The 18,338-nt window shown below is 41.9% G+C and overlaps 1 protein-coding gene across 4 annotated transcripts in view; it reads left to right on the forward strand.

The window, feature by feature from the left end:
- The window catches only part of frem1b (Fras1 related extracellular matrix 1b), a 304,502-nt gene that overhangs the window by 215,975 nt on the left and 70,189 nt on the right, over positions 1-18,338 (forward strand). For 3 of the 4 annotated variants that reach the window (XM_070886932.1, XM_070886934.1, XM_070886933.1), the window contains exons 24-25: positions 14,926-15,190; positions 16,632-17,046. In XM_070886932.1, the coding sequence (XP_070743033.1) occupies positions 14,926-15,190; positions 16,632-17,046 (680 nt within the window). Of the gene's footprint in view, positions 1-14,925; positions 15,191-16,631; positions 17,047-18,338 lie in introns of those variants that run through there. The other variant, XM_070886935.1, reaches the window with a different exon arrangement.

Here is an 18,338-nt window from a genome sequence, read left to right on the forward strand (position 1 = left end):
TGGTTTTGGCGTGAGCTTCCAGGACTGAGATGCCATCCAACTGGATTTCGGCACCCTCCTTTCCTAGGTTGGCCTGGTCTTCCTGGTTTTGCTCCACCCTCTCCAATAACCCCTTCATCACCCCTTTAAGCTGTTCCACCCTCTCATTTAGCCCTTGTATGTCTATCGAGTTCACTACGGAGGTTCCTGTATTGAAAACGGTAGCAACATCATTTACTATTTCCCTCTTCACCCTGGGTGCTAACCCCTGTCCCCGGAACTTACTGGCACCCATGGCATCGGCAGCCTGCTGCATTACGACTTTACTTAATACATTGTACATCTTCCTTGACTGTTCGGTACAATATTCCGGCATCTGGATGCCTGAAATATTGATCAGAACAGGCACAATTTCATGTTTAACATTATCATACAATAATTCCCCTTCGTTGTACATTGCAATCCCATTTTCTGGTCCCTTAGTAGTTATGGGACAAGGCAGTTTTTCGGGCAATGTAGTGATTCTTATGGGGCGCGGTGTCGGAGGGGCTGAGAAACATACATACAATTATATTGCAGCCGCCCCCGCCTCCTCGTAATACCCACACAGCCCCATTCCCTTCTTGCGGATGACTGATTGCTGGGATTGTCCCGGAGGCGCGCAAATTATGCCGAAAGTACATTCATCAGGCCCTTTGACATCCCTCCGTTTAATGCATCTGCTCCTTATACCCGTGGAGCACTGTACACATACTCTTATTCTTATTAGGATTCTTATTAGGATTCACTTGTAACCATGCATTAAAATAAGTCCTGTCCTTGCTCCAGTCCTTGGCTGCTGGGATGCACATTCCGTCCGTTAAATTAAACAAGACTCCATAGTTCATATAGTTGTTTATTTCCAGCGTGCTCTGCTGTCCGTCGGTGTTGCCCAGGGTACGTGCATGTCGCAGGGCTATCCATATTACGAGTAGCGCCTTTCGTATTCCCATTCCGGTAAGTATTATCTGTAATTTTAAACAGACGGCCTGGTCGTCACCAGGGGTTAAGTTTTTTTGCTCTACGAGTGTCCCTGTCACCCTGCAAAATCAGAAGGACAAGGTTATAATCGAACCATTTCGAGCTGAATCTGTAGGGCGTGCGCCTGTGTCTTTACCCACTTAAATATTACCCAAACTCCTATTATGACCAAGGCCAAAGCTATTCCTCCAAACATCGCTGTCTGCTTTACCGTTAGGTTGGGTTTGTGGACTACACCTACCCACCGTGGGGTACATTGGCTCTATTGCCAGAGGTGATGGTGCTATGGCTGCGCACTGCACTATCCGTCTAGACCCGTTATCTCTTCCAGCCTGTTTATCTTAGCTTTTAACTCTTCAATTTGTTTTATTGAGTATCTATTTCTTTATTGTATCAGGCAAGTATTATTACATAAGCTAGTTCTGTTTTTATTTTTGTTTCCTCTGTTAGGTGAGTCTTTTTTTTTTCTATTAAGAAATCCAAATTAATAATGTTCAGTATAAAACGGCTGTCAATGGAAAGGGTTAACTCCTTTCCAGGTTTGTAAGAAGACCTGATGTCATTACGTGACTTCACGTAATCATCTGAAAAAAAAGTCTTTGTGCCTTCAAAACTGGCTTCGAAATTAGGAATCCGTTAAAAACAGCATTAATCATTAGAGTAAACTCCAATGTTTTCTTAACTTCTAATTCAAGTACTTGCCAAAGAATTTTTTTTTTTAATTGTTTTAAAACAAGACCACACATACAATAGCAATTTTGTTTACTGAAATTCAATTCTGTTTTTTTTTTATTTCTCTCTTTCTCCTCGTTATCTTCAAAACCCTCCTGCTTGTTTAGACTGTTCGGGACATTTTGGAAATCTTTTCAAACTGCATTGAAACTTTTTCATAATTGAAAATTCGAATCCATGTAGAGTGTTTTTTTTTACTTATTCCAATTTTTTTTTCTCATCTAATTAAACCAATATCTTTTTCACAGCAAACATCAACTAGTATTTAGTAAGTTATGTCTTTTTCCATTTAGTCTGTTATATCTTTTTTTTTCTTTCTTCAAATTAGGTTTTGTATTTTACACGGAGGGTTCGTAACTCCATAAAGTTGTTAATTTAAAATCATTTGTTTACTTTCAAAGTGGCGTCTTTATCTTTTTCTTTTTCTCCATAACTGGAATGGAGTCCAGCTTTTGAGTGCTGCCTTTCGTTATCTCAAAATGCTCCAGTTTCAAAGTCATTACTAAAGCTTGCTGTTTTTTAACATTTTCCAAAAGTTCCTTTTACACCTTCGCAGATAGCTCGCCACTTGCCCAGGAGTTTGACCTGATCAGATTTAATTTAATCTTTCTCTTTTTTTTTTAAATCCACCTCAGTATTTCCTGTGCCTTCTCTGAATATCTCAAAATCCCAATTCAAACGTTGTAATTTCAATCTTTATTTAAAACTTTTTTTTTTTAGAAGCTCTTTTTTTTTTAAAGCATTCTTTATCTCATTCCGAGACTAAATTTATGTCTTTCAACCCAATCAATCATTGCATGTTTTCTTTCGGCAAGTAAGTGAGCATGTCAAATAAATATTTTGCTCAACAAACCTATTCTTTATTTGTTTATTTTCCTAGCTCCGTAACTTATCATCCGAATAAATCCACACCTGCGTTTCTAACTTAAATGTCTTAAAACTTCCCACATACAGGACAACATTACAAAGGGTTTAAAAAAAGACTTTCACTCTGTTTCTAAAATAAACAGACACTTGCATTCCTCTTCCAACCAGGCTTTCGGAACATGAAAACATAAAAAATTCATTCTGCAGTCAAAAATCACACAGACACTTCTCACTCAACGATCAGACATTTACAACAGTCTCTCTTCTTGTTTTGGCCGGCTCTATTTTTGGATCCATGACCTTTCAGGGAATTCGTAGTTTTATCTAAATAATTCCTCACATAACTAATTCCTGAGGATTCCACCCTGCTTTAATCATTTTTTCAATTAGCTTCTTTTGTTTTTCCGCCAGGTGGCGGGTAAGCGACCCTTCTGGTCCCCACTCGAGTTTACTTGTTTTCATGGCCATTCCTGGGTAGGACTGGTATCGTTAGGAATCTACTCTCAGAGGTCCGCTTTCTTTCTAGCGCGACTTGTAGTAAACTGTCTCTTGGCTACTGTCAGGTCACAAGTTCTGCTGTTACACAAACTTATACAATTCTTAAAAACGCGTTTAAGCAATTCCCACAGTGCTCTACGTATCCTTAACGACTACCTACCACCGCTCAGCCCGTTGGTCCGACCCTGTTCACAGGTTTGGATTCCGTTAGCCGCTGTACACCGCTTGGTTCTACCCCGGGGTATTTCAAATTTCACTACTGGGTCCGGAATATGTCTCTCGGTATCACGATCCCACGGTCTAAGTGTGTTCCCTACGCCTACTTGGTTCCTGGCCGTCACGTGGGACAAAAGTCCTCTTAATTCAGGCTCAGGCTAGGCGTTTGAGATATTAGACCGTCTCCTCATGTCGATCAACCAGCTTCCACCTTCCGCACCCTTTATACTTAAAAATTGTTTTTTATACTCACCCGGGTTTTTTCCAAGGGCGTCCAGCGACTCCGGGAAATCCCGTCGACTACGCCATTGTTAGCGTTAGTGTTTTCTTAGAAGAATCACTCAACACTCAGGGTCGGTTCCAATGCTGAAGCAGCTTTTATTACGCTCAGCGGGAAGGAAAAACTCAGGACCGTATCCAGGTTTCTCTTCACAGAACAAAGGATTACATGCACCTTTATATGTTTCACAACAGTTACAAAACAGTTTACTACAGCTACACAGCCCATCACGGCTGGACACAAGCCAATCACAATGATTATAGATTACATATAGGTTATTTTAACCCAATAGAATTCCCCTTATGTCTCAGGAACCATGTGTTCGTCTTTTGTCAGCTTGGGCTGATTGATATAGGTTCTCTCACTAGTTCTTTCTTCTTGGAGAAATAATTGGTTTCTAACCTTGTTTACAGGAGATGGGTTCTCTTATCTCTTTCTTCCTGGGGAATTAATTGGTTTATGGCCTTGAATATGGGAGATGGGTTCTCTCCTCATTATTCTTATCCTGCATCCAAGGCATTCCTATAGTGGGCCTCACAGGGTTATTGCTCGGTCATTGAACATTCAACAGTTCACAGCTTGACTACCTGATTTCCCATCATGCCTGGGCAGCCATTTTATGTGTGGCCACTTAAGCTTATGTGAGTTCTAAATATCCAGCAGGTGCCTAATGCCTAAGTCTATATATATCTTTCGACTCTCTACAACAATGCTTTGTTGCACCACAGTCTCTCAAATATCTTTTTACTCATGATGGATTGGCTAGTGCCAGTGTCCAGTTCCATGACTATGGGTAAGCCATTCAATTTTACGTTTAGCATTATAGGTGGATATTTCATCGAAAATGTGTGCACCCTGTGTACTTCAGCATCTGCCTCCTCTCTCTGAGACTCGAAGTTGCTTTGATCCACCATGGACCGATCTTCCTCTGCCACTTGGTGGTTAGCAGGTTTTGCAGAGCTTGCAGCTCGTTTGCAAGCTCGTTGGAGGTGCCCCATTGTTCCACAGCTCTTGCAAACATACCCTTTGAAGTGGCATGAATAGGCTGAATGGAAGCCTCCACAATGCCAACAAGGTGTGAATTGCCTTGCATTCATCCTTTGTTGGGGACTCTGAATCACCTGGGTCATCTGAGGCCTTCTGGCAGTTGCAGCCTCGTGGGTTCTGCCCTGTACATTTCTGCTCGCAAACATAGTTCCAGTTAATTTATGAACATTGCTAGCACTTGTGTGCTGAGAGATTTGTTTGGTGTTATCACTGGTGGACATAAACACCTATGCTATTGCAATGGCCTTACTGAGGCTCGGTGTCTCTACAATCAAAAGTTTTCGGAGGATGGTCTCCTGGCCAATGCCCAGTACAAAAAAGTCTCTGAGCTTTTGCTCCAGGTAGCCATCAAACTCACATTGTCCTGCAAGTCGCTTTAGCTCGGCGACGTAGCTCGCCACTTCCTGACCTTCAGATCGCTGGCACGTGTAGAACCGATAGCTCGCCATCAGCACGCTCTCCCTCGGGTTAAGATGCTCCCAAACCAGTGTACACAGCTACTCATACGACTTATCTGTGGGTTTCATCAGAGCCAGAAGATTCTTCATGAGGCTGTAGGTCGGTGCCCCGCCGACTGTGAGGAGGACCGCTCTCCTTTTTGCAGCGCACCCTTCTCCGTCCAGCTCGTTGGCTACAAAGTACTGGTATGGCCCTTCGACATAGGCTTCCCAGTCCTCACCCTCCGAGAACTTCAGGATGCCCACAGTTTGCTGCATCTTTGCGTTGGATTTGTATTCTTGTCGCCAGTTATTATGTTCCTAACACAGATGAGGCTGCACACAGGAAGGTTAAAGTAACAGTGACCTCAGTCTTTAATAAGACACTCCAGAGTGAGAAACAGGCCTTAGGGGGCCGGCTTATATACAGTGCTCCCAAGGGATGCTGGTGGCGGAACAAGGGAGTTCATGCTTTACAGATACACAACACTTACAGCAGATGGCATAGTTTTGCAAATGGCTTGCTATTGATCCTGAGCCCATGGAAAAAATTCCCCATAAATATTGGCTGTTGTTTGTGTTAGCACCTGCAACTAGGATTGATGGCATAAGATATCTGCAGGTAGTCTAGCTCTAGAGCCTTTTGATACCCCTACTGTGCCTTCTGTCATCTTGTATCACTTCCACCATTAAATAATATACTTGTGGTGCTATAACACCAACCCTCACCATCAGCTTTTACTTGACGAAGACTCCCATGGGATTGTAGCTTACATTAAATGCCTTTTATCACTTCCTACCCTCTATGAAAGTTTGTATTGCAACAATTTATTTTTTATTCTGCTCTTCTTCTTCCATGGAGACTTATAAATGCTTAAAATGCAATTTGCTTTCAGGTGAATTCGCAGATAATATTTGGCTATTTTAGGTCCTACATAAACTTTATCATTGACCTCCCCGCCCCCACCCCCCACCCCCCACCCAGCCCTGATGGTCCCTCCTCATCCCAGCCACGATCGGCGACCTACCCACCATTCCCGATGGTTGGGGACCATCTCCAGGGGTACCAGGCTGCAGCCTCTTGCTGTTGGTTTTCATTCTGCGTCCCTGTTCTCGGCCTCCCCTGCACCCTCCCCACCTCCCCGTAAATATCGGGGCCTTGGAATCTTTGTTTGGATCGCCTAATTTTGCACAGTTTTAACGATCCTGTTTGATGAAAATTTGTTGCCATACAAGAAATTTATCACTTGCAACTTGATTTATTTCTTCCTTTAACTGTTGCAGTGAATATAAAAATCTAGGCCGCAAAACTGGGAGCTTTTCTGGTGGTTGTTAAGGCCGGTTTTGCAGAAAAAAATGACGCCCACCTTATTTCCACCCACTTTCGGGGCAAATGTGGCAACCGCCGTTTTGTGCAGGTCGGCAATGCTACCGTTGCCTGTGCTCGCCGCCCATATTTAAGTAATGCAGAACACCAGATTGTGATGTCAATTGGCATGCAACGCCTGAATTAATGCACGATCTGTAATTCTTGATGTCGCTGCTCTTGATAACGTCCTCTCCAATGCGCGTACGGAAGAACGTGCAGCAGCATTACAACAGAGACACTGCCAGTGCTTCTTAAAAGGACACAGACAACTTTCAGGTAAATTTGGATATTTGCTTCTGGGTTTTTAAAAAATATTTTACTGAAGTAGTGGCTTGGTGCAGTACATTTAATAAGTTGTTAAAGTGTGCAGGGAGTGCTGCTGGATGTGTGCAATGCTTTGGCTCTTAAAGGAAGGCTTCTGTGAAGACGACTTGCATCCAGTCCTGGGTTTATAGTTGCCATCCCCCTTGGGCTGCAGCATCACATGGAGATGAAGCAGGGGAAGCAAAGAGGACAAGCTGCTTGCAGAGGGAGGAGGCAGCAGAAGAGGAGGAAGCTGAAGAGGAACAAGCAGAAGGAAGGAGGAGGAAGGAAGGAGGCTACCCAGACAGCCCCTTTCTGGCCAGAATGTCTGGGATTGAAACATCAGCCTGCGGTACCAATGGCCAAAACCCCAATTCCCCTTTCAACATTTGTCCCACACCCGACCTTCCTCTGTTACTGACCATCATAGTGTCTGTCCACAATGCTGAAATAAAAACCACCACAAAGCCAACTTTCCAATCCAACTTTATCCATATGTGCAATCAATATTACATTTTTAAAAATCAGCTAAACATCTTTGTGCATGCCCTTAGTGAATGTCTTGCGTCTACCTTTGCCTATCCTAGTCATGTTATCCAGTATTACTGCAGAGGCTGCAGCATGGCTGGTGGAAGGCTGCTGACTTTCAGTGGGGAAGACGACAGATGGCCTTGCAGGATGACCTCGAGGAGCTAGTGGCTAGAAGTATGAAATCGAGTTATGATATTTCTTCTTCTTCTTCTTCTTCACTCTCCTCTCCCTCTTCTTGTTGACCTACTGGCTGGGCAGTCTGGATTTCTTGGGTGTCTGAAATGAGGAAGGCACAAGGGTAGGGGAGCGGTGTGAGTAAAGCAAGAGCTGCAAGCTTACACCATGTGCAGCTCATAAATCAGAAGATATTGTGGGATGAGGGGGAAGTGGGATGTAAGAAGGAGGATAACGTATAAGGACACCAGCCTCTATATTCTTTCAGTCCTGCCACTGGCCAAAGGCTCAGCCATGCCCCTGCCAAGAATGGCCAGCAACGTCTCCTCCAAAGGGGAGAGGCGAAGCTAGAAATGTGAGGTGGGCCTCGTGTTTGGTACAGATTGTTGGTAGGTGAGTGATCGGGTGGGGGTGGGGGAAGGGGGGTATGCATTAAGCAGTGTGTGAGGCTAGTGGTGCAGTTGATAGGAGACGGCTTTTGAAGATGACCTTGACCATTCGTCTGAGGTCATGAAACTTCTTTGGGCACTGGAGCCAGGTCCTCGGGACAATATTTCTGGCAGTGACGGCCTCAGTGATCTGGTCCCACATCCTTCTTTATGGAGGGCCTCCTGGCCCACTCTGGATAGAGAACTTCTCTTTCAGTATTGACCCCCTACACAAAGCTGGAGTGCTGCACCCGAGACCCTGGGTGCCCTTGAGCCATTTGTGTTAGTGCTGAAGCACTTATAGCATTTTTTATGTGCAGAAGGCAGTTCAGCTTTTAGAGCTGCAGACTGCCTTGAAGAGGAGCAGGTTAGCCTTAAGTAAAGCCATAATAAAAACAGAAATTGCTATAAATACTCAGCGGTCAGGCTGCATCTGTGGAGAGAGAAACAGAGTTAACGTTTCAGGTCGATGACCCTTCGTCAGAACTGGAAAAAGTTAGAGATGTAACGGGTTTTTAAGCAAGTATAGGCGCAGGGGAAGGGGAGGGGAGAAAAGAACAAAAGGGAAGGTCTGTGATAGGGTGGAAGGCAGAAGAGATTAAGAGACAAAAGGGATGATGGTGCAAGACAAAAGGAGATGGTAATGGGGCAAGTTAAGCAGCAAAAGATGAGTCTAGATGGGGTGGAAGTGGAAATGGCAGAATCATCAGAAACTGCCATGGGAAAGAGAAAAAAAAACAAACAGAAAAAAAGAAAATAAATGGGGCAGAGATTATGGTTTGAAATTGTTGAACTCGATGTTGAGTCCAGAAGGCTGTAAAGTGCCTAAACGAAAGATGAGGTGCTGTTCCTCGAGCTTTCATTGAGCTTCATTGGAACAGCGTAAGAGGCCGAGGATGGCGAGATCAGAGTGGGAGTGGAGCGGAGAATTAAAGTGACAGGCGACCGGAAGCTCAGGGTCACACTTACGGACTGAATGGAGATGTTCTGCAAAGTGGTCACCCAATCTACGCTTGGTCTCTCCAATGTAGAGGAGACCACATCGTGAGGACCGAATACAGTATACCAAGTTGAGAGAAGTATAAGTAAATCGCTGTTTCATCTGGAAGGAGTGTGTGGGGCCCTGGGTAGTGGGAAGGGAGGAGGTATCAGGGCAGGTGTTGCATCTCCTGTGCTTGCATGGGAAGCTGCCATGGGAAGGGGGGAGGATGTGCTGAAGGTGATTGAGGAGTGGACCAGGGTGTCATGGAGGGAGCAGTCCCTTCGGAATGCTGAAAGGGGAGGGGAAGGGAAGATTTGTTTGGTGGAGGGATCATGCTGGAGGTAGCGGAAATGGCGGAGAATGATCCGTTGTATGTGGAGGCTGGTGGAGTGATAGGTGAGGACAAGAGAAACACTATCGTGGTTCTGGGAGGGAGGGGAAGGGACGATAGCAGGTGTGGGAAATAGAATGGACGTGGTCGAGGGGCATGTCAACCATGGTAGAGGGGAATCCTCAGCAGTTGAGGTAAAAGGAAGACATATCGGAAGCACAAGTATGGAAGGTGGCATTGTCAGAACAAAGATGTGACAGAGATGGAGAAACTGGGAGAATGGAATAGAGTCCTTATAAGAAGCAGGGTGGGTGGAAGTGTAGTCCAGATAGCTGTGGGAGTCACTGGGCTTACAGTGAATGTTTGTCAATAGCCTAGCCCCAGAAATGGAGACAGAGAAGTCGAGGAAGGGAAGGGAAGAGTCAAAGATAGACCATGTGAAAGTGAAGGAAGGGTGGACACCTCGCACCAGCAATGCGAACTTCGACCTCCTGCTGAGTGCATAGTCTGTCAGCAACCCGTTCCATGCTAGGCTGTGCGCTCCTATCATGATAATTAGCAGGGAGCACCAAATTGACGTGCTACCTATGCTTTCTGAACAGGCGTGGGCATATCACGCATCGCGGTGCCCATGCCCTTTTTTTGCGCTGTCAAATTCCACCCCTAAGGATTTATGATTGTTGTTACTTTAGTGTGTGTGATATCCCATTTGTTTGGACACTATGCACCACTCTTTAGTTACTCATCTATGATCAAACTGTACAGATTGTAAACATTAAGACAATGGTGTTAATAATGCTTTGTAACCTGTTTACCGTTCATCTTTGAACTTCGGCATACTTGCTGCTCCATGTGCTCCAGGCTTCCAGTCTATTCAGCTGTGGAATAATGAATAAACTGGGATTCAGTGCTTTCCAACAAGTAAAGGCAGGAAAATATTATAAGGAGGCAGAGTTATCTCAGCCCCTGGAGAACAAGTGAATAAGCTTTATTAAAATAGAATTATTTAATAAAACAAATGGTCTTACAGTTTTTTTCCCTTCATTTTGGGGACGTGGCTGGTTAATGATATGCAACAGAGTCCTGCGTAATTGAGATGCCGCTTGCTTGCCTTTGGCTGTAAGCTGTTTCTGCTTTAAACAGAGAAATTCAAGGCATTCTTCATGCCATCACATGGAATGTAACTCAGGTGTCAGAAGGCATTTCTTAATGGTGGTGGGAACACGTACTGGAAACAAGACACGTATCATTTGATTCTTCCATTGCTTCCCTACGTGTTTGACTTGAGTAAAAGAACACTTAGAGGAGAGGAAAGGGGTATGATGAGTATTCTGGTACCGCTAGCATGTTGGTGGTAAGTTGCAAATGGTGTTCAACACAATGAGAGCAGGGTGGCTGCAATTGGGAACGATGCTTATTGTAATATATTGCTACAAGCTACGACTGCCAGCTTTGGAGATGTTAATTAACTTCCTCCAGCTTTGTGTAGCTATGCGGAGGCTGCTGGAGGTGGCACTTAATACCAAGGCCACCTCCTTCCATAGGGCCTGGATCACACCCTATGTGGACCTCCTTTTGTTTGGGCCTAAAGGTACATTGCGCCCTTGTCAGATTACAGTAACGAAAGGGTCATTAATTTACGGCTCAGTGCCCTTGAGAAACACCAGCCTCAGGCATTGAAGTGAACAACATTGCTCCAGACACAAAATGGCTGCCTTGACCATTTCAACTGGTACAGCAGCATTGAATTTTCCTTGGCCCGGAGGGCACTAATGGCATCAAAAGCCTGGTATGAATACTCAGTGAAGGTGCACCGAATAAAATTGGATTGATTTTCAACAATGTAACACCAGTGGATAAAATGCTATTGTGCTGCTACTTCGATGGTGAACTGGCTAAGGAGGAAATTCTAGCCCAAAATGTCCATGAGGTTTGTAATATATTCCTGCTAAGGAAATTGTCACGATGTCAGGCAGTTGCTTTTGCAGAGAGGGTAGAAATAGCTTTCAACATAACTGGCAGTATAGAAACATAGAAAATAGGTGCAGGAGTAGGCCTTCGAGCCTGCACCACCATTCAATAGAATCATGGCTGATCATTCACCTCAGTACCCCTTTCCTGCTTTCTCTCCATACGCCTTGATTCCTTTAGCTGTAAGGGCCATATCTAACTCACTCTTGAATATATCCAATGAACTGGCATCAACAACTCTCTGCGGCAGGGAATTCCACAGGTTAACAACTCTCTGAGTGAAGAAGTTTCTCCTCATCTCAGTCCTAAATGGCTTACCCCTTATCCTTAGACTATGTCCCCTGGTTCTGGACTCCCAACATCAGGAACATTCTTCCCGCATCTAACCTGTCCAATCCCGTCAGAATTTTATATGTTTCTATGAGATCCCCTCTCATCCTTCTAAACTCTAGTGAATACAGGCCCAGTCGATCCAGTCTCTCCTCATATGTCAGTCCTGCCATACCGAGAATCAGTCTGGTGAACCTTCACTGCACTCTCTCAATAGCAAAAACGTCCTTCCTCAGATTAGGAGACCAAAACTGAACACAATATTCCAGGTGAGGCCTCACCAAGGCCCTGTATAACTGCAGTAAGATCTCCCTGCTCCTATACTCAAATCCCCTAGCGATGAAGGCCAACATACCATTTGCCTTCTTCACCGCCTGCTGTACCTGCATGCCAACTTTCAACGACTGATGTACCATGACACCCAGGTCTCGTTGCACCTCCCCTTTTCCTAATCTGCTGCCATTCATATAATATTCTGCGTTTGTGTTTTTGCCACCAAAGTGGATAACCTCACATTTATCCACATTATACTGCATCTGCCATGCATTTGCTCACTCACCTACCTGTCCAAGTCACCCTGCAGCCTCTTAGCATCCTCCTCCCATCTCAAACCGCCATCCAGCTTAGTGTGATCTGCAAACTTGGAGATATTACACTCAAATCCTTCATCTAAATCATTAATGTATATTATAAATAGCTGGGGTCCTAGCACTGAGCCCTGCGGCACCCCACTAGTCACTGCCTGCCATTCTGAAAAGGACCAGTTTATCCCGACTCTCTGTTTTCTGTCTGCCAACCAGTTCTCTATCCACGTCAGTACATTACCCTCAATACCATGTGCTTTAATTTTGCACACCAATCTCTTGTGTGGGACCTTGTCAAAAGCCTTTTGAAAGTCCAAATATACCACATCCACTGGTTCTCCCTTGTTCACTCTACTAGTTACATCCTCAAAAAATTCCAGAAGATTTGTCAAGCATGATTTCCCTTTCATAAATCCATGCTGACTTGGACCGATCCTGTCACTGCTTTCCAAATGCGCTGCTATTTCATCTTTAATAATTGATTCCAATATTTTCCTCACTACCGATGTCAGGCTAACCGGTCTATAATTACCCGTTTTCTCTCTCCTTCCTTTCTTAAAAAGTGGTGTTACATTAGCTACCCTTCAGTCCATAGGAACTGATCCAGAATCGATAGACTGTTGGAAAATGATCACCAATGCATCCACTATTTCTAGGGCTACTTCCTTAAGTACTCTGGGATGCAGACTATCAGGCACCGGGGATTGATTGGCCTTCAATCCCATCAATTTCCCGAACACAATTTCCCGCCTAATAAGGATTTCCTTCAGTTCCTCCTTCTCACTAGACCCTCGGTCCCCTAATATTTCCGGAAGGTTATTTGTGTCTTCCTTCGTGAAGACAGACCAAAGTATTTGTTTAACTGGTCTGCCATTTCTTTGTTTTCACCACTGCTAATCATTCCTGTTAACAGTAAATTGATCAACAAAACTTTAACTGTTCCCAGCAGAATATTCAACCAGAAATAATAAAGCACCCAATGTGTTACCCTTATAAAGGAAAACTTCATACTCACTTGTGATGTCTGTATCTATGTATTAACTGACAAAGATCAAACATCAAGTTTCATAATAAAAGTATTGTATTAATTAAAATCTATCATTGCATTCATTGTTGATCACAAGAACAACATTGGTTTATCATTTTATGAAGACATCTTGTCAAGTGAATGTGACAGGTACAGTATTCTGCACAGAAGTCAGCTGAAGTGGAATTGAACTGCTTATCACCAAGTGCTGTGATCTCAACTGTACCCAAATGAAGTATTTTCCTGATAGAATTTAAATCAAGAAAACAAAATTACTGACGAGGTTGATAATGAAAATCCAATGTCATTAAAAGGACTGGAGCCAGCATCTGAAAACACCATTGTTTGGAGCCTGCATAAATTACCATCCCTGGCACAAGCAGGCGATTAATCATCCATTAACAACTGAAAAGAGAACTTTACTTAATAATATATTAAATGTCACAAACATGCAAGATAAAAGTAGAATGGTCAGAAGTGCTACCATATGTAATTCAAGTCCTTCAAAATTTTTGGAGTAATCCTATTCCATTGTCTATTTATTCATTTATGTACTTAAAAACAAAGAGGGTGAATACAGAGGAGCAGAAGAGCAAATATACCAAACGTGTACTTCAAATCTCGAATACAAATAGAAAATGCTGGCAATGCATGGTAGATTATCAACATCTGCAAGGGGCAGTAAACTTAACCCTTCCCCAGAACTCAACAAAGGCTCACACAAGTCAGGGTCAAACTGCCCTTTGTGTCCAGCATTTTTTTGTTTTTATTTCAGATTCGTAGTTTTTCTTTTTATCTCTACGTCTTTTATTTTTATAGGCATACGTGTTTGTCGATCAGAAGCAGAGTGAATAGAGTTTCTACAAAATCCAATTATTTATCAAATGAGGATGAAACAAAGCAATCGCAGTCAGATAAAAATATCAGTATTGAGCACAACTCAAGGAAAAAAAAATTCTACATCCAAATTTTTTTGAACACCTGCAGTTTTTTTTCTCTCTCTTAAGAAATGGTTTAGAACTAATGCTAACATTATTTCAAGTCTAATTCATTTAAAAGCACAGTAGGGGCCCTCAATGACACGTCAGAAATAAAAGAGTTTAGCCGAACTGCATGGTGTATTGATGTTTTTTTGTACATTGCAAATTGGCTGTGCTCAGCGGAGCACCAGCTGGAAGCAGTGTACAGAACCCATGTGTTCACCTTTAATGTACTGGAGCATACAGTAAAAGAACTCTCTGAAGATGATGTCACATCAAGCTGCTTGACACTTAATACCCTCTTTGATCTTCCACTTTTCACGATAGTGGCATACCATCAGAATTTATAGGGAATATAATCATTTAATATATCTTTTTTTTACAAGTTGAGTATCTTCATGATTGATGGCGGCAAGTTTAGAAAATCTGGTAAATCTCCCTGAAACGGTGTCAGTCAACCTAGAGAACTGGGTTCAGCTTCTGTGGAGCAGCAGAGCTGCCAGCAAGTGATCGGTACGAGAGAAATGGAAGCAGCCGACTCTCTGGAGGCTGTGCCTGGCACCGTTTTCTGACGAACATTCACAGTCACAACTGGTGAGAACGAGGAGTGCCATCTGTAAACTGTAAATCCTGAACATTTACTCAATCTGCTGCACCGTGCTGACAATAGGGAGTTCATAAAATCAAAGCCACCTCACAAATGAAAGAGGAGAGCTGCATTTTACCAATTAAATTAAGCTAATTCATCACTAACACAGCTGAGGCTTTGTTCATGGGTGACGATATGAGTTTTGCTTTCTCTTTTTTTTCTCCCTTCCTCTCTTTTTTTATTTCTATAGGTGACATTGTTGTACTTACCAAACCTGTAACTTTAACAGAGGGTGACAGGGTCACCTTGACGACAGATGTTCTCATGGCAACAGATGGCACTGGCAAACCCGAAGAGCTGTTGTATGCCATCTCTGTGCCACCTGCACATGGTCAGATCGAATACATCAATTATCCTGGAGTGGCCATTTCTAGTTTCAGCCAGTTGGAGGTAGCAGCCCAGAAGGTCTGCTATGTCCATGACAACAGTCGTGAGGCCAGCACGGATGGATTCAGGTGAGGAGGCCTCATCTGCCATACTCTGGCTGTCTTAACAATAACAGTATGAATCAAAGCACAAAGTACTGATCATAACTGAGGATTCTTGGTTATTAGTCAGCATATGTTTCGTAACAGAATCTGTTTATAAAATTCAGTTATACAACTGAGTATTACATAAATGCTCTAAAATGAACAACATGCATAAAGTACACAGCTTAGAAAGCTTTCTAAAATCATTATATTTAATTTTACTGTCACTTCTTTAATCCTACAGGAAATTAAAATAGCCCTTACAAAAGCCCCTCAAATCCCCTATGAAATAATGCAAATATAATTTGACACAGACAATTCTATAGATTAGTCGAACAGAATATCCTACAGGGTATTTTTGTCAGGGATGACTGACCACTGAGAGTTCAAAGGGCTTACAGAGTAAGGATTTATATCCATTTATAATCCTATTGTATTTTATTGCTTACTTGCTATAGGGGAACATTTGTATTAATCATGCCCAATTTATTAACTGTGATTATGGAAAGCCATAATGTGGATTATAATTCAATATATTCAAATGGTATAATTAAAAACCTACTTTAACGCAGAAAAAATAACTTGTTTTTAGAGCACATTGGCCTGTGTGGGTTCCCATCCTTTGACTATGATGAAATAGATGTTTTTCATGAATGTTTATCACTTTTTTGTAGCTGGTACCTTCTGGCGTAATCTAGTGCCAAAGCCCAGCTCCCTATCAGCTCTGCTATAATTCATTCTCAGCATTTGGAACTGATCTGGTTCCAGGTGATTTATTAAATTACTTTTTATTGTGCTACTCCTAACTTGTCCATCTGTTCGGCAGCTCCTAACTCACAATCTGTCTATAGTTTGCAGAAAGACAAACTGTCAAGGCCTGTTCGTGCACCAACACTTGACAATTCTCTTTCGGATTAGATTAATACCAGTTGTGACAGATTTTAAAGCTTGAAAAGAGATGCAAAAAAAAATCTTATTAGAGCTTGTTGGAGCACTGATCAATTTTGACAGACACAGGCTGGGTGCAAGAGATAGAGCATAATTCATTTTACAAAAAGGAGGCTACAAAGAGTACACAGAATATGCTTTTTGAAATTTCAAAAGAACCCACATCAAAATGTTTAAAAGATTAAGGAATAATCCTATTATCGACAATTAGGGTGGGCTTGTGCATTGGCCATAAAGAAAGATGGGTCTTGCTATTCGTGAGCTAGTAGAACAATGTCTATAAAACACCAACAGATGATGGATGCCGATGATTAACAAAATGACTACCCTTGGCACAGACATTTGAATTTAAAGTGAAAACCTTTTCATCAGGATTGATTGGGATAATTACACTAAAAAATGAGACTTCCTAACAGATGCCGTTATCTGCTACGGTGGAATTAAGTCCTTTCTCATTCAAACTCTTCTTTTCCCACAGATTTTTTGTCAGCAATGGGATGACAGTTAAAAACAGCTCCATGGAGTTTAACATTGAGCGCACTGACCGTATCCTGCCCACTCTAGTCAATAATAAAGGTCTTCAGTTACCAGGTGATGCCGTGATGGTCATCTCTCCTGATCATCTTCAACTTACAGATCCAGACACTCCCCTGGTAAACCTAACCTACATTATTATCCAGCCTCCTCAGTATGGCAACCTGTTCCTGAAAGGAAACATTCTTTCCCAGGACCACTTTACACAGCTGAATGTGAATAATTTGGACATTTCATACAAGCACAATGATGGGCCCTCTGAGCTTGACCACTTTACATTCATAGCTTCTGATGGAACCAATCATGGTTTTTTAGTCAATGGCCAGATGAGAGAGGAGCCTGTTATATTCAGCATACAGGTATGTGGATATTATCTGTACAAAGACGTTACCTTAAATAAGGGGAAGAAATGAACTCTAATTATTTTGTGTAGTAAGATCATTTAAATTGTAATATTCTGTAGGTTGTATTTTACATTTTATTAAAATAAATTACAGAAATTATCCATAGCTAATAAAAACAAATTTGTTTTCAAGTAACCAAACTCGTGCATGGAATGAACACTTTTATACACACAGTACATTCAGTCACCAGTTCAATTGCTTTACAACTGCTTTAGATAAGTAGGATTAGATCTTGTTTCTTTGACTATATCATTTAGTATTAATATTTTAATTCAAACAGTTTTTATTTACCCATTTTAATGCCAACTCCTCTAAAAATCTTACTTGTGTTTAATAAATTTTAGTTATAGGCATTTTGGGGGAGTGTTTTTAATGCTTTTGCAGAAACTGATGTTTCCAATCTAACTCCACTATAGATCTATCTATCTTGTAACACAGCATTGACTAAAATTCAAAACGTATCTCTGTAAAATCCCAAGATATAACCATCACATTTTAAGGGGTTATTTTCATTTAAAACGCCCTTTAAATTGAAAAACTAGATTTCCAGCCAAAATGTGATCTGTTCAGTCTATTTATAAATGAATAAAGCGTAAAAATTGAAGTTGAAGACTTTTGATTAATAATTTAAAAACGTTCCCTCAAAAGTGTCAGTGAAGCACCTATTATCATTATATTGTACTTTATGCAACCGCAATGACAAATGTCCCTCCACACACACTCACACACAAGTGTACAAAAATAACCACATGATACAGATACCAGTATGTGTAGCACTTCGACAGTTGGAATTTAGAAGCATTATTTCAATCCAAATATATCTCTTCACCCAGGTGTTAATTTTTGTTACAACATATGTTGGGAAATATTGATCACTTTTCAAATGTACAATTTGGTGACTGATGATACATTCATTATAAACTGGAATTAATTAAGCAGTCATCTTATGAAGATATGTAACCTTATTTTTGCTCAATTACCTTGAACTTTTCCAGTGAATTAGTCCTTATAGACTTTGTTGTTTTGGTTTTGAAAGCTAAAAACCATTGTTGGTTATTTAAAAAAATGAATATTTTCACATAGCAGAAGATGTAATAAAATTAACATTCAAACCACTGATCACAGTATGGAGCTGGCAGAATGAATGCTGCTCAGAGTTGGTATATCATTATTGTTACAATTTTAGCATTTTTACAAATGTGTTGTTGCATTAATCTCGATCTTAATATTTAGTAGAATTATTTCAG

Source organism: Pristiophorus japonicus, chromosome 8 (assembly GCF_044704955.1).
Source record: "Pristiophorus japonicus isolate sPriJap1 chromosome 8, sPriJap1.hap1, whole genome shotgun sequence".
Taxonomy (NCBI): domain Eukaryota; kingdom Metazoa; phylum Chordata; class Chondrichthyes; family Pristiophoridae; genus Pristiophorus; species Pristiophorus japonicus.